This window comes from Cyprinus carpio, chromosome A24 (assembly GCF_018340385.1).
Source record: "Cyprinus carpio isolate SPL01 chromosome A24, ASM1834038v1, whole genome shotgun sequence".
NCBI classification, from domain to species: Eukaryota; Metazoa; Chordata; class Actinopteri; order Cypriniformes; family Cyprinidae; genus Cyprinus; species Cyprinus carpio.
This window is the reverse complement of record NC_056595.1, coordinates 25,053,281-25,070,588: the sequence shown is the minus strand read 5'-3', so window position 1 is coordinate 25,070,588 and position 17,308 is coordinate 25,053,281. Positions and strand designations below refer to the sequence as shown.

The window sequence follows — 17,308 nt, the reverse complement described above, 5'->3', positions numbered from 1 at the left end:
ACAAAGAAACGGCAGCACATTGAATTTAAGACTGAAACCGTATACTCTTATAAAACACTACAATAATCTTTCTTTTATCTACAATTCACAATACAATACAAATATTGATCTGGCAATTAGTAATTGTGAAAACTATGCAAACGAACAATTAGTTATATGATGCAAATGCAACGGTTCTTTAATTATCTCCTGTAATGTCACGATGTGTTTTAAATCAATGCATATCAATATGATTTCAACACGCTGCATGAACATCAACCAACAGCATCAATAATCAAACAGAAGTGATAAGAAACAGCCATTGGTTTTGTTTTCAGCTCATTTCTACAGAATACTACGGCTGGAAAACAAAGAAATGATGAAATGTAACATTTATGGAATATCTTTATAATCTTTCTAATATTTGATAAACATTCCGCAATCAACATTCTAGAACTTCCTTATGTTTTTTTTTTTTTTTTTTTTTTTTTTTTTGTACTCGATGAACATTTAAAGAAACGTTTTAATCAAGAAAACTGTTCATTTAAATGTTCTTAGAATATTAAAAATAAACATGGAAATAACGTTATATTTTGGGCGAAAATAACCTTTAAATAACGTCCCACGATTCATTGAACCGTTAATTCTATATTTAATATTCCATATTTCTTCTTCTTCTCTCAAATAAGACTTTTTGTAAGGTCACTTAATTATTCATTAATAATAATAATAATAATTATTATTATTAATCACGACACGAAAGACATTTCAACACTCTTAGAAGATTAAAAAAAAATTTAAATAATGTTATATTTTGGGTAAAAATAATGTTTTTGCATCCTTTAAATAACATTATAGTCACAACAAGAAAACTTGGAAACTTTTAATGTTTTAGAAACATGATATTCACACAACGTTTTGATAAACTAAATTTGTTACCTGGGTTTTGCATGATTTTTGTCAAAAATATGTTCTAAGATTGTTTTACCAACGTTATGAAAATGTTATTTTCAAAATATCCATATTTAATGTTTTAAAAACATTATTTCTTGTTATACAGACACATGCAATTTCATCATTTAGCAAACGTTACTTTAGAATCTTTATAAAGGAGTTACACTTAAAAAACCTCCCATGAATGATGTTTAAATAATGTGTTTGTGCTAATGTTATCAGGAACGTCCTGTATATAGTTTCTTCGTAACTCCGAGAGAACGTTTCTTGGTTAAAGTGAGGCGTAGAGTCCCAGTCTCCTGGCCGTCTCTGATTTCCTGAGGCTTTTCTTCTGAGGGAAGGGGTAATATTTCACTCTGCCGCTCATCTCTTCACTGTTTTGTGCTGTAGATGAACACAAGGTGACAGTGTATTTGTTAAGTTTTTAAGACTTGAGGCTTATAGGAGAGACTGGGGCTAGTTGTCACAGGGTTGCAGATATGATTAATGTCCAATAAATATCAATAAATCAACACTGACAAACATTAGGACAAGAGTCAGCTACTGTATATAACGAAGACTGAACTTAAGTTGAACTGAGGACTAAATAAATATCAAGGCGGGGCAAGTTGTCAAATGTTGCCTTTGATATTTGTCATATTTGATGAATTTCGAGGGTAATAATAATGGAAATGCTCACTATTTTTATTTGTAGCATGGTTGTTTTAGTATATACTATTATAGTTTTTATTAATATTTTTAATTACTTTTATGTTTTATATTTTCTGTTTGCACTTTAATTTTTGATAAAGTAAGCTTTTTTAAAATATTTTATTTTACTTGAGTCAAAACATTATTATTTTTTTTTATCTCAAGTAACAAAAATTGATTTATGGCTGTAGTTTTAGGTTTAATAGCCCATAAAGAAATTGACTTTGAAAAAAACAAAAACAAATTCAGTACAATGTGTGACAACTTAGCCCATTCTGAATATTCTCAGACCGTGCCTATTAAAACATTTCAGTAAATGATGTATACATAATGTCTTATTAAATACCAGATAACTCTGAATGAAGATTCTGGAAGCATGTTTGTTCATAACCAGCGTTTCCTGTTCTCAGGTTTGTTTAATGAGCTCTAGAGCCTCAAACACAAACATCATTTCTAACTGTTCTTGAAGCAGATGAGCTGAGTCTGTCGTCTCTGTGTCTCTCTGACGGAGCTGTATTGCTTTTCTAAGAGCTTGATGTCCATCCTGACTCCGCTCTGATCCTCCTCTTCTGTCCCGATCTCTCTCCACACGTCTGCACACCTCAGATATAAACAACAGCACGGACACATCCTGAGAACTTCCACAGAAATCTGCTTTTATTGCAGGATAATCATAACTGCAGCTTGATTTCTCCATCTGAAGGCCCTCGTCTCGTGTGTGCTCTTTGGGCTTTGCCAACAACAGTTGCATCAAAATGCAAACAAAAGAGAGCAATCCAAGGTTGTTCTGCAGTTTGCAAAGACAAAGGCAATAAGGAACAGTCATGCAATATTCATATATTAATATTAACATGATGTGCAAAGTCTAGCTAAACTAACCAGAAAGAAATAATAAAAAGAAAGGCATTAGAAATATAATAAAACAATGCAGTACTAATAATACTCATTAATCATGTAGCTCGTCAGAATGTTTGCACAGTGTTGTTGATGCAGTGGGTGTGAGGTGAACATTCGTAAACACATTCATTTTGAACGTATATTATTTTATTGTGACGTGTGTTATTGCAGCCAACATTAAAATAATACAACATGCAATGTATGCAATTTGTAATGTGTTAATATCAGCAGTTAAATGAGACACGAATATCGCATGAATACAATCCTGGGCTGTCTGAAAGTGTAAATAATATTGAATGCATTTACAGACCACAATATCAGGTCCTATTCACTTTCATAAAAGACAATTTAATACTGTTTTATTGAAACAAAATTAGCTCAAATTGCTTCCTGTTTCTAAAATATGCCGAAAACTATGCTTTGCACTGTTTTAAATACATGTTTACAAAAAGCACGGCAATGATTAAACAGCTAGCACGATGGGGTCACAGATTAAAGTTCATGAAGTTTAGCAAAACATGTTTTTTTAGGCGGTACACTGTCCCTTTAAGTGGACCGTACCAAGGTCTCTGTTTACATCACGTGCGCACTTGGTCATGAATATTAATGAGACGCCTTCACGTTCGCTGACCTGATTGGCTGCGAGTGATGAGTGGGCGGGAGTCAGCAGGTGAGTGAACGAATCCTGCTTTGGCGAAGGTTTGGTTGTGAATGTTAATTAGGTCACATGACTGTCGCTCCAGGAAGTGAAGTTAGCGTCCTCATGAATATTCATGAGGCGAGTCTTCGCTACAGTGTAGCGCTCGATGGCGGGGTGTTTGTGATCTGAATGGCTGGAGGAGCAGATTCTTGTTTTCTGGGGTTCGATTTCAGCACGCAACAGGTATAGAATACTCACATCACTGAGAGATATTGCTCTGGAGAAACTGTATGATAAAGTGAGCTTACTAAAAGTGCTGTAGTGGAGTCTGATGGAGTAAAATCTTGCAGTCTTATACTTCACGTGATTAGAACAGTGTTCTGATAGATCCAGTCACATTAGAAGATGTTTTATTCGATCTGTCATGCATCAGTCAGATCAAGCACCTTTGCTCTCCTCTAATCTTCAACATCGAGTCATTTACATTCTGATGCATTACAAAAATGAAAACAAAAAATCATTAAATGTGGGCTCTCTTAGACACACACATGAATTATTTCTGAATCCTGGGCTCAGTTCTCAGGTGAAGCTGAGTGCAGTGTGAGTGGTCGAATGCATGAATGTAACTGAATGTGAAACAGACTGATTTCTGTTCTTGAACTGAAAGTGATCGCTGTTGATGGAAACCTCGAGGTGATTGTCCAGAGCAGTGTCCAGTTCGACAGCGAGCTGCCCGAGTTCAGGTACAACCTCACTGTCCTGTTACAGTATACATACATATTGTACAGGTCTCCCACACCCTTTGGTCAGTTTCAATGATTTTTGGATAAGGAATTATGTTTAATAATTCATGAAGAGCAATTTGTGGACAAAAAAATAAATAAAAAAATTATATATATATATTTTTTAGAGCTTAAAAAAATAAAAAAAGTATTATACACTGTATTTAGAATTTTTAAAATAGTTAAAATGTACAAAAATATGTAATTAATGCAGATATTTTACTATATTTGTATAAATAAAATATATATGTTATACTACAATTATATTGTACAGGCTTCCCACACCTTTTGGTCAGTTTCAATGATATTTGGATCTGGAATTATGTTTAATAATTCATGAAGAGCAATTTGTGGACAAAAAAAAATTATATATATATATATATATATATATATATATATATATATATAATATATCTATATATATATATATATATATATATATTAGAGAGCTTAAAAAAAAAAAAAAAGTATTATACACTATATTAATTTTTTTAAGTAGTTAAAATGTTAAAATGTAACAAAATTTTTAATTAATAGATATTTTACTATATTTGTATAAATAAAATATATATGTTATATTAAAATTATATTATACAGGCTTCCCACACCTTTTGGTCAGTTGCAATGATATTTAGATCAGGAATTATGTTTAATAATTCATGAAGAGCAATTTGTGAAAAAAAAAAAAAAAAAAAAAAAAAAAAATATATATATATATATATATATATATATATATATATATTATATATATATATGTATATATGTGTGTGTATAAATATACACACACTATGTTTAGATTTTTGTTTTATATTTAAAAAAAAAAATACAAAAATGGCTAAATATATTTCACTAACAGATATTTTAATATTTGTATAAAGAAAATGTATTTGATATATTATAATTATATTGTACAGGCTTTCCACACCTTCTGGTCGATTTCAATGATTTTCGGATCAGGAAAATTATGTTTAATAATTCATGAAGAGCAATTTGTGGAGAAAAAATATTTTAGAGCTTTTTTTTAAAATGTATAATTATATTTCTATTGCACAGGCTTCCCACACATTCTGAATAATGAATTATTAATAACTCATAAAAAGCGTTTTCTAGCCAATAAAGCATTTTAGAGCTGAGCATAAGAACACAAATGTGTATTGAGTGACTGACTTTATGAAAATGGTTTGAGTTTGTTTCACACAGCAGTGGAATCGTTTGTTCTGCTTGTGTTCTTGTGCAGGACTCGTGGAGGAGTTCATATCCATGATGACAAGCTGACGGTCACGTCTCCGGCGCTCATGTTTGTGAAGGTAAAGCTCCAGTCCGTTCTCATAATTCACCATAAAAACATGCTCGGTATATGTGGAGGTGTGACTAATGCGGATCAGTGCTGTAGCTGGATTAATAACATGAGCTCCGCAGGCGCTGGATGTTCTGCTGGAGAAGATGAGAAACGCTGGCTTCGATTTCTCTCGGGTCAAAGCCATCTCAGGCAGTGGACAGGTGACTTCAGCATTCATTTACTGCTATCTGTTATTGAGCTGCAAAGTTTTTACATTCCGTAAAGCACAAATGAAATTGGGAACAAGTCTCTTTCATACAGATAAATGACAGATAAATGTTTTCTGTATGTACAATATCAGAATACAATATCAGACTTTTGGAAGAACTAATTCTAAAAAAATAATTTTCCGCTTGGAATTATTAGTTTCTGTCTTGCAAAACATTAATTGAAGCAGTAATTTTCAAGAGACACAAAGAGCTTGCTTACAATTGGTTTAAACTAACATATAATTAGTGCTGTAACAGTGTGTGACGTGTATGAGAAAGGCCTGTTTAATGCTTTCTGTGACATTTATTTCATATTTTAGGACAAATATTTTTTTTCTTGTTCATGTTAAGCAGTATTTTTTGTGGATTATTTTTAAACCTGGTAAACTGTGTAATATATATATATATAAGGTATATTTCAAAATATTAAAAAATGCACAAAAAATAGCCAAAATATATTTCAGTATTATAGATATTAAAATATATTTGTATAAGTATATTTTTAATAAGTTCACTTACTTTTAATATATATATATATATATATATATATAATATAGATATATATATATATATATATATAATATATATATATATATATATATATTATAAAATCTTATTTTATATTATATACTTTATAAAATATATTTTAAAATATATTTTATATTTTTATAACCCGAGAGGTATTTTAATATTGGAAATGTATTTTTTTCACCATCTATAAATTTATTTTGCCATTTGAAGATTTAAACGAAATATATTTTACATTTGCAAAAGATTTATAAAAAATAATAAAATATAAAATATTTAAATATAAAAATAACATGAATAAATTATAAATTTAAAAATATTAAAAAAATGTTTTCTTAATATATTTTGCATGGCTACTGTACAACTTATGTTTAATAGCATATGCATAAAACACACACACACACACACACACACACACACAGACAGACAGACATACACACACACTTATATACACAAACACATACACACACACACACACACACACAGACAGACAGACACACACACACACACACACACACACACACACACTCAGACAGACAGACAGACAGACACACACACACACACACACATACACACACACACACACACACACACACACACACACATATATATATACACACACACTCACACAGACACACAGACACACAGACAGACAGACAGACAGACAGACAGACAGACACACACACACACACACACACACACACACACACAGACAGACAGACAGACAGACAGACACACACACACACACACACACAGACAGACACACACACAGACACACACACAATTATTGGCTTTATAGCATTGAGTTTGTTGATGCAGGCTGTGTGTTACAGCATGCTTGGACTCCAGTGTGCTTGTTTTAATGTTTGTTGTAGCAACACGGCAGTGTGTTCTGGAGGAAGGGTGCGAGACAAACCCTGAATCATCTGGACCCACAGAAGCATCTACACCTTCAGTTACAGGTGACAGCTACATCAGCACATCTCCGTTACACAGACCCTTCTCTCTGTCCTGATGTTTGCATTAAGAGTCTACCGTCCAGCATTAATGATTAATACTTGACCGGACTCGTGGAGTCCGCAGACAGTGTGTATAACATCATACCTACAATACATCTGTGGAAGAGGAGCATGAAATATGAGGCATAAAATGCATTTTACAGTCGTACTGCTTACACACTGCTTCTGAGTGTTGATGCTGTGTGTGCAGGAGTGTTTTGCGCTGCAGGACTGTCCGGTGTGGATGGACTCGAGTACTTCAGATCAGTGTCAGTTCCTGGAGGCTGCTGTAGGAGGCGCTCAACGCCTCGCAGACATCACCGGCTCACGAGCGTACGAGGTGCGGTTAACCCCTAAAACACCTGAAATCAGCCAATACTTACATTCATCCAAGTTCAGAGCCTCTGTATATTGTGTGTATTTGTTCAACAGCGCTTCACTGGAAGTCAGATTGCTAAGATTTATCGCTCGAAGCCGGAAGAATTCAGTGAGACGGAGGTAAAACTCAACGTTCATATAAATGTTTGAGCAATAAAATGTTCTCTAAATCTCTAAATCATCTGTTTTAAAATATCTACCATCCCAAATTCATGTTCTAGTAGGAAATAAATCAACACAAAAACTGAAAAACTTTGCTTGAGTTTTTTTTAAATTCAATTCAAAATTGAGTTTTTTTAAAAAAGCAATTAAAATATGTATATATTTAAATTAATATATATTGTAATATTATATATAAATATCATTATATATTATTAATATATATTATAAATTATAATATATATTTATAATAATGTATAGAATTTATACAAAAATAAAACTTTTTTATTATATATTTTTATAAAATAAAATGATATAATTTTTTTATATAAAAAATATATATTTTAAATCAATTATTTTCTTAAATAATATATTCAGTTTTTTTTTAGTCCAGTTAAAATATGTATGTATATTTAAATTAATATAAATGTATAATAAATTAGTTTAATATAATTTGTGTAATATAATTAAATTAATAAATTAAATCATAAAAAATATAAAATTGATGTATATTTATTCAGTTATATTTTATTAAATTTTTTTTTTTTAATAAAATGTTGTTTCATAATATATAATGTTAATTGTAATTAATTATGCATGCATATATAAGCAGTTAAATCAGCTGTAAACAGATAAATACTCATGTTTTATTTAGCAGAATTAAAGAGAGACTCCGCACTGATTAGACATTGAGTGAATGAACAGCAGTGTTTGTGTAATAAGATGTCATCTGTGTGGTTTTCAGAGAATCTCTCTGATCAGCAGCTTCGCTTCATCACTGTTTCTGGGTGATTACGCTCCGATCGACTTCAGCGACGGTACTTTCATTCTTCACAAATTATCACATTGTCTTTTTTTTTTTTTTTAATTATCAGGCAGTTCTTCAGTTTCTTCTCTCAGTTCTCAGATTGCATTTGCTATGTCAAGAAAGGATGCATTATAAATAACTCTCTGATGACTTTCTGCAGAGTATTTTCCCGCTTGAGTCATCCGTGTATTAAAAACCTGAGATCAGATGTAGACTCGATTATTAAACTGTGAATTATTAAAAAGCTTTCAGAAGCATCTCTTTTTTTCCCTGAAGTCTTTATAACTAAACTGCATTAAATCTGTCATATTTAATTCAATTTAAATTAATTTTATTTGTATTTAATTAATTTTTATATAAATGTTTATATTAATAAGTATTATACAATGTATAAGACCAATTTCATTATATCTATATATATATATATATATATATATATATATCTATATATATATATATATATATATATAAAATTGTATTTATATATTTATATACTTTATTTAACATTATTTATATTAATAATGTTTTTATAGTATATGTTTTTATAGTATATAAAAACATAGCATAATTTATAGTACATGTTTTCCCATGTAAAATATATTTGTTTATATTAATAATTATTAACAATTAAAAAAATGTCTTTAAGTCCAATTCAGCAATTAAAATATTCAGGTATTAAATTAAATAATTGAAAATTGGAATATAATAATATTATACTTTATACATGTTGTATTATAATAGTTTATTATATAATTATACAGTTAATATAATTTCTATAATTTATATGCATTAAAATAGTATTTTCTAGTATATATTCTTGTAAAAGAATATATTTTTATAAAAAATAGAAATTTTTCATGTGTATATGCATACTAAAATTAATGCTAATTAATATATATATATATATATATATATATATCTATATATATATATATATATATATATATATATGTATATGTGTGTGTATATATATATATAATATATATATATATATATATATATATATATATATAGATATATATAATTATAAAATATTTTTAATATTAAAAATCATTAAAATATGCATGTATTTTTAAATTAATATAAATTATAATATTTTATATGTGTCTGTATATAAGTATGTAATTTATATTTATTATGAATTATTATTAAATATTAGAATCTTTTATAAAGAATATTATATTATATATTTTATATAATTTTTTTTATTAAAATAAAAAGCAATTTTTTTGTATATTTAAATTAACATAAATTATGTAATGTTATTATATATAATTATATAAAACATTTATTTTTAGTATTAATTATAAAATCTCTTTAAGTCCAGTTCAGCAATTAAATTTTTTATTATTTATTTATTTATATATTTTTTTTATATACATACAAGGAGTATACAAAATACACATACAGACTAACATAAAACAAGCCAAGTACAAAAAAAGATGACAATACTTTCTGTACCTGAAGTCTTTATAGCGCAGCTCTTTTTTTAATCAGTGTGTTTGTGTTTATATGGGTTCGGGGATGAATCTGATGGATATATTTGAGAGACGGTGGTCTCAGGTTTGTCTGGACGCCGCAGCGCCGCAGTTAGCCGAGAGACTCGGTGACCTGACGCCGTCTGCAGCCGTTCTGGTGAAATACATGATTTTACCCACAAAAGATATCTACCTTTAACTTCAAATGAGTGTCAAGCCTCCGCTGTGGCCTGAACCGCTTCATGGTTTGTGTGTCTGCAGGGCTGTGTGTCTCTGTATTACACTGAACGCTTTGGGTTTGCACCGAGCTGTAAGGTGGTGGCCTTCACTGGAGACAATCCTGGTAAAGTGTTTCTGTCTCTGTCTGTCTAATGCATGCACCAGGAAAATATTATACTGAACAAACAGGTGTTTCAGTGCATGATTTACAGTGTCTTTCAACCTTCTATCACTGCTGAGATCTTACTGTAGATGGCAGCAACGGCACACAAACTCATTTAAAAGTCTGTAAATATGTACATATACTAATGTATACTATATATGTGTATATAAATTAATATCAATTATTTATATATTATATATATATATTATATATATATATATTATATATATATATATATATAGATATTAAATATGTGAATGTTTTAAATGCATTGTATTTCATATAAAATAATAATTATTAAATATCTTTAATTTTAAATAAATAAAATAAGCATTTATTTTTAAATTAACATGAATTATAATATTATAAATGTGTGTATATATAATTATTTAACTTATATTTATATTTATTATATATTATTATTTTATATTTTAATATTTTATAAATAAAACTATTTGTTTTATATTATATATTTTATATAAAACATTTTTTTATTAAAAATAAGAAGCAATAAAATTTATTTGTATATTTAATTTAACATAAATTATAAAATTATGTAATATTATTATATATAATTATATAAAATATATATATTTTTATTTTTATTAATTTTTATAATGTTTTTTTGTGTAATTTTGAGAATATAATATATGTGTGTGTTTTTATTTTTATTTTTATTGTGTTATAATATTTGTATTATTTTTTTTGGTTTTTTTTTAGAGTGTTGTTTTTTGTGTTCTGAGCATCAGAAATGTTTGTGGTTTCAGGATCTCTGGCTGGTATGAGGCTACAGGAAGGAGATCTAGCGGTGAGTGACTTATTAATAAACATATAAAAAGACAAAACATCACTACTAAACTGTTATTGATCAAAAGTGCCAGTAAAGATATTTATAATGTAACAAAAGATTCTTATTTCAAAGAAATGCTGTTCTTTTGAACTTTCTGTTCATCTGTGAATCCTGAAAAATAAAATGCATCACAGTTTCCACAAAAATATTCTGTTTTCAACATTGATAATAATCAGAAATGTTTCTCGAGCAGCAAATCATCATATTAGAATGATTTCTGAAGATCATGTGACACTGAAGACTGGAGTAATGATGCTGACAATACAGCTGCGCATCACAGAAATACATTATAGTTTTACAGAGATTCACACAGAAAACAGCTGTTTTACATTATAATAATATTTCAAATTTTTACCATATTTTTAATAAAATAAATGCATTTACAACATTTAAAAATCTTACCAACCCCAAACTTTTAAACTAGTATAATTATTTATGTTAAAAATATCATTTTTTTCCTCCAAGGTTGTAAGATAATCCATGCTGGTCAAAAGTTATAAATATGATTTATTGCTTATAACTTAAAAAAAAATTATAAAAATACTTTTTGCTGGTGAGAATTATTTTGGGGTGTAACTGACAGGCTTGAAATAAGGGTTAATATCGTTAACTAAAACTAAAACTAAAAACATTTGAAATAAAAGAAACTTTAACTGACATAAAATAATTACATATATTTATATATTCATTCAACATTTCTTATTTTCATTCAGTTCAACTTGAAGTAGCACAATAACTGAAACTAAATAAAAATGTAATAAGAATATATATATAACCTAAAGCTAATTAAAATGACAATGCAAATGATGTGGTTGTGGTCTCTGCAGGTGAGTTTGGGGACCAGCGACACGGTTTTCCTGTGGATCCGGGACCCCAGACCCAGCACCGAAGGCCACATCTTCTGTAACCCGGTGGACTGCGGCGCATACATGGCTCTGATATGGTGAAAAAACCTCAAAATCAAACGAAGGAAATCAACAAAAGCGTTTCTTTTACAGTGTGCTCATTTTTACCTTTACTGTAATGAAAAATAAAATCCCATTCTTATTAACAATGTCAACAAAAAAATAAAATAAATGAGTTGTATTGCTATTAAAACAATCAAAATTAAGACTTTAAAAAATATATTTTTTTATTATTTTTTTAAGATTATGCTCATTTTCCTCCAAAGTCTCTCTATTGTAATGAAAAGTATTGGTTGTATTGCATTTAATTTATTCAGATTTAAATAAAAAAGTAAATAATAAATAGTAAATGAAAATAAATAGTACATAAATAGTAAAGAAATGTATTTTATTTATGCAAAATATATTTATATTAAAATTATATTATTAAATTATTGTTTTTAATTTAATATTTTATTTTGATGTGAAATATGAGTTCAGATGCTACTCGTATGCTTTCTTTCATTTTTATTATTATTGTTAATAAAAAATAATTTTAAAGTATTTGTTTTTATTGCATTTAATTTATTCACATTTAAATAAAAAAGTAAATAATAAATAGTAAATGAAAATAAATAGTACATAAATAGTAAACAGAGTAAATAGAATCTGAATCCATTACGATAATAAGAAATGTATTTTATTTATGCAAAATATATTTATATTAAAATTATATTATTAAATTATTGTTTTTAATTTAATATTTTATTTTGATGTGAAATATAAGTTCAGATGCTACTCACTTTTATTATTATGTTAATAAAAAAATTAATTGTAAAGTATTTGTTTTTATTGCATTTAATTTTTTCAGATTTAATTAAAAATAATTGTATAGTCAGTTTTAGCACGATAGAGTAAATAGTAAATAAATAGAAAATAGAGTAAATAGAGTCATGAAAAAAAATCAACAATAAGATCCTATTATTAAATATTTTAATTTTTATATTGGTTTGAAATATAATTAGTGTCTAATGCATATAGTTTTGATCTGATACTTCAGTGTTCTTCATGTATTAATTCTCACTCATGTATATTGAGAAAAATTAAGGTAATATAAACAAAAAATCTTAAGTATAATTTAAATAGTTAGTTGTACTAACTTTGATTTATTTTAATTTAATTGTATAAATTATAATATAATATAATATAATAGTTTACAGAGAATTACAAAAAATTTTAAAAGTAAAGCATTTGAATTAATTACATAATAACTAAATGTTTTTAATGGTCCTAAAAAGAGGCTTCGATTTCTTTATGCCAAAATTATATATTTATATAATTAAAATTAAATTATATATTTTCTTACAAAAATATTTATATTACATTTTATGTCTAGATTTTGGGGTTAAATAAACAAGACGCCTCTCTGTGAGAAGTGTTAATCGAGTGATTTCTGTGACGAGAAAGACGAGCGCGTGTGAATACTGTCTGAAGGAGTTTGTCTGTCTGTCTTGTGTCTCGCAGCTTTAAAAACGGCTCTTTCCCTCGAGAGCGGATCCGTGATGAATGCGCTGGAGGATCATGGGAGCGTTTCTCCGGCGCTCTGAGGTCCACGCCGATGGGAAACCATGGAAATCTAGGTGATTAAATATTATAGAGATTAGGAATATTACAGTTAACAAAAACTAAAGCCATAAAAAACACTTTTGCTACTTAAAACAAAATAACATTTTTTTTAATTAAAAACAGAACATATATATGCATATATAGACATTTACAAACAATGAGAAAATCAACCAGTGACGTGTGTGTGTGTGTGTCTCTGTGTGTGTGTCTCTGTGTGTGTGTGTGTGTCTGTGTGTGAGTGTCTCTGTGTGTGTGTGTGTGTCTGTGTGTGTCTGTCTGTGTGTGTGTGTGTGTGTCTCTGTGTGTGTGTGTGTGTGTGTGTGTGTGTGTGTGTTTGTCTGTGTTTGTTGTTTTGTGTGTCTATTTTTCTGTGTGTGTGTGTGTGTGTTTGTGTCTGTGTCTCTGTGTCTGTTTTTTTTTTTTTGTGTGTGTGTGTGTGTGTTTTTGTGTTTGTGTGTGTGTGTGTGTCTGTGTTTTTGTTTGTTGTGTGTTTGTGTGTGTTTGTTGCACTCTGTTTTCTTTTTTTTGTTTGTTTGTTTTTGTTCTTTGTTTGTGTGTTTTGTCTTTTTTTGTCTTTTTCTCTGTGTTTGTTCTGTTTGTGTGTGTGTGTGTGTTTTTTTGTGTGTGTGTGTGTTTGTTTTTGTCTGTGTGTGTTTGTTTTGTGTGTGGGTCTCTGTGTGTGTGTGTGTGTGTGTGTGTGTGTGTGTGTGTGTGTGTGTCTCTGTGTCTGTGTGTGTCTCTGTGTCTCTGTGTGTGTGTGTGTCTGTCTGTGTGTGTGTGTGTGTGTGTCTCTGTGTCTGTGTCTGTGTCTCTGTGTCTCTGTGTGTGTGTGTGTGTGTGTGTGTGTGTGTGTGTGTCTGTGTGTCTGTGTGTTGTCTGTGTGTGTGTTTGCTGTTTCTGTTCAAATGCGGAGTTTTGTGTGTGTGTGTGTGTGTGTGTTTTCAGGCATGTATTTTGATGTGATGGAGATCACTCCTCCCGCTGCTGGTGTTCACAGGTTTAATGCTGAAGGTCAAAGGGTGAGTCGTCTGCTGATTGATTTGCTCTTTTCAGCTTCATTTACTTCGTCTGAACAGGTTTGCAAATATTGTCTCTGATCAGATAATTGCCTAATTTGTGCTAATTGGGTCACAGTTCAGTTCACCTGCCATAAGATGCTCATTAACCCTCCAGCAGCACTGATCTCGCTCTCGAGATATTTACCTCGTTTTTACCCACAACAGCAGCGCAGACTGTATATAGCAATATAAATAAAAGAAGAGTATATTTTATTTAGAAAAAAAAAACTAAATTTAGTTTTAATTACAGTTCTTCAGTGGTTTTGTTTATTTAAAGAGCCATTTTTCATGAAAACATCTTCATGTTCACAGTTTTTTAAGCTTATTTCAAGACTTAATTTAGAATTATTTAATTATTGACATTTAAGTATTCATTATTCAGATTCTCTGCAATGCAACAAAATCTCACCCTCGTCAATTTTTACCTAATATTTTTGAATAATAATAATTAATAAAATATATTGAATTATATAAATACATTTAGTAAATAAAATTAAATAAATTCTATGTATGTATTTCATACAATTATATATATATAGTTAATATATTTTTATTATTTTGCATTACAAAAATATTTTTTTGTATTACAGTTGTTTTTAATTTAAATCAGTATTAGTTTCTATAAAATATAAATAAAAATCTCTATAAAATTTTAATAAAATAAAAATAAAATAAATTATTTATATATATATTTTTTCTTTATATTTATTTTTTAAATATATTTTTTTTTATTTAAACAGTTTTTTTGCATTACAGTAATGTGAGTTTATTATCATGAAAATAATGTCTTAAAAATAAGCATAATTTTGTTAATGCTTTATTTTTATTTTTTTTATATATATATTTATTAGTACTATGATTTCGAGGTGTAATTTTTCTTGAGTTTTATGGTTCTGTAGATTGTTCTTGTTGATTTCTTTACAGGTTCTTCAAGTGTTTTAGTTTCAAGCACCAGAACAGATTTTCTGAGGCCTCTTCTGAAAACGGTTCTGGTTTCTAAGAGGGATCTGTGTATTTCCAGAGTGTTCTGGTTCTCCGGCTCGCGGTGTCAGTCGAGTTCAGACTCACTGAAGCTCGTCTTTGTGTTCGCTCTTGCTCAGGTCTCTTGGTTTGAGCAGGACGTGGAAATCCGAGCCCTGCTTGAAGGACAGTTCCTGGCCAAACGAGTTCATGCAGAAAAGCTGGGCTACAAGATCCGTGAGTGTCATGTTTAGATCACTTCAGCGTGAGTTTGTGTTGAGTGTGAATCCTCCGGTGGCCGCGTGCCGTTGGTGTCTTTCTAGGGCGCATCTGACGCTCGGCTGTGTCTCATTCCTCATTTCTCGTGCTCTGATGAAGCGGGACACGCTTTAATTAAACCCACCCTGCTGTTATATCAGAAGTTTCACCAGTCAGTCATGCTTCTGTCATGTTTAATATTCGCTCATGTTTATGCAGAGCATGTTTGTTTTCACATCTCGAGCGTCACTGTCAGGTCACATCATGCAATTCATGCATAAGTTTAAAACATATATAAAATAATATATAATATATCAAATGTTTGAAGTCCAAAATAACAGCATTTATTTGAAATAGAAGTCTTTTTATAAATTATAATGCAATTATAATGCAAATTATAAATTATATGAATGATATCATTTTGTAGTTATAAAGTGTGTAATTTTATTAAATATTATAAATGTCCTCACTGTCACTTTTGATCAGTTTCATGCATCCTTATTGAATACAAATATTAATTTCTTAAATTGTATTTTTCTGAATTCTTTGAAGAATAGAAAGTTCAAAAGTTTATTTGAAATAAAAATATTTTAATAAATTATAAGTATATAATTTATTATATACCGTACATTTCTTTACTATCACTTTTGATCAATTAAGTGCATCCTTATTTTTTTTTTAAAGAAATTAATTTTATTCATCAAGGACACATTAAAATTGCTTAAAAGTGACAGTAAAGACATTTATAATGTTACAAAAGATTTCTATTTCAAATAAATGCTGTTCTTCTGAACTTTTTATTCATCTGTGAACGTTTTCAACACTGATAATAATCAGAAATGTTTCTCGAGCAGTAAATCATCATATTAGAATGATTTCTGAAGATCATGTGACACTGAAGACTGGAGTAATGATGCTGAAAATACAGCTGCGCATCACAGAAATAAATTACACTTTAACAGAGATTCACATAGAAAACTGTTATTTTAAATAATAAAAATATTTCACTATTTTTACTGTATTTTTGATCAAATAAACACAGCCTTTATGAGCAGAAGAGATTTTTACAAAAAAAAAAAAAAATCTTATCCCAAACTTTTGATTAGTGGTGTATATTATATATAATCTTCACTCTTCATGGCAGAATTCCTCCAGTAATATCCAGCAGGATTTCACATACATCCGCATGTTTCCGATCGAGACCTGAGGGGTGTCTCTGTTAGCCGGATGTTTGTGGAGGATTTGTGCTGAAGCTGCTTCATTAATAATGCTCTCTTCTGGAGTCCACACAAACATCTCAGTGATGCAGGACTGATGCACGGCTCACACATTTACATTATTGATCAGTAAACAGCCACGCAGTTCATTCTGAGACCGTGCTCAATGCATCTCTGTAGAGAAGGTATTGATGATGAGGATGATGATGTGATGAAGATGGCCACACCCCCTCA

The 17,308-nt window shown here is 29.3% G+C and overlaps 1 protein-coding gene across 1 annotated transcript in view; it reads left to right on the top strand.

Annotated features, from left to right (window-relative positions):
- Nucleotides 1-3,259: 3,259 nt before the first annotated feature.
- Nucleotides 3,260-17,308, top strand: part of xylb (xylulokinase homolog (H. influenzae)) — a 29,292-nt gene continuing 15,243 nt past the window's right edge. Inside the window, exons 1-15 of the mRNA XM_042714931.1 lie at nucleotides 3,260-3,403; nucleotides 3,821-3,903; nucleotides 5,180-5,249; nucleotides 5,362-5,442; nucleotides 6,894-6,980; nucleotides 7,228-7,356; nucleotides 7,449-7,514; nucleotides 8,299-8,371; nucleotides 9,878-9,996; nucleotides 10,101-10,182; nucleotides 10,989-11,029; nucleotides 11,899-12,014; nucleotides 13,480-13,595; nucleotides 14,527-14,600; nucleotides 15,740-15,836. Of these exons, the coding sequence (XP_042570865.1) occupies nucleotides 3,350-3,403; nucleotides 3,821-3,903; nucleotides 5,180-5,249; nucleotides 5,362-5,442; nucleotides 6,894-6,980; nucleotides 7,228-7,356; nucleotides 7,449-7,514; nucleotides 8,299-8,371; nucleotides 9,878-9,996; nucleotides 10,101-10,182; nucleotides 10,989-11,029; nucleotides 11,899-12,014; nucleotides 13,480-13,595; nucleotides 14,527-14,600; nucleotides 15,740-15,836 (1,288 nt within the window). The 5' untranslated portion in view covers nucleotides 3,260-3,349. The remainder of the gene's footprint in view (nucleotides 3,404-3,820; nucleotides 3,904-5,179; nucleotides 5,250-5,361; nucleotides 5,443-6,893; nucleotides 6,981-7,227; nucleotides 7,357-7,448; nucleotides 7,515-8,298; nucleotides 8,372-9,877; nucleotides 9,997-10,100; nucleotides 10,183-10,988; nucleotides 11,030-11,898; nucleotides 12,015-13,479; nucleotides 13,596-14,526; nucleotides 14,601-15,739; nucleotides 15,837-17,308) is intronic.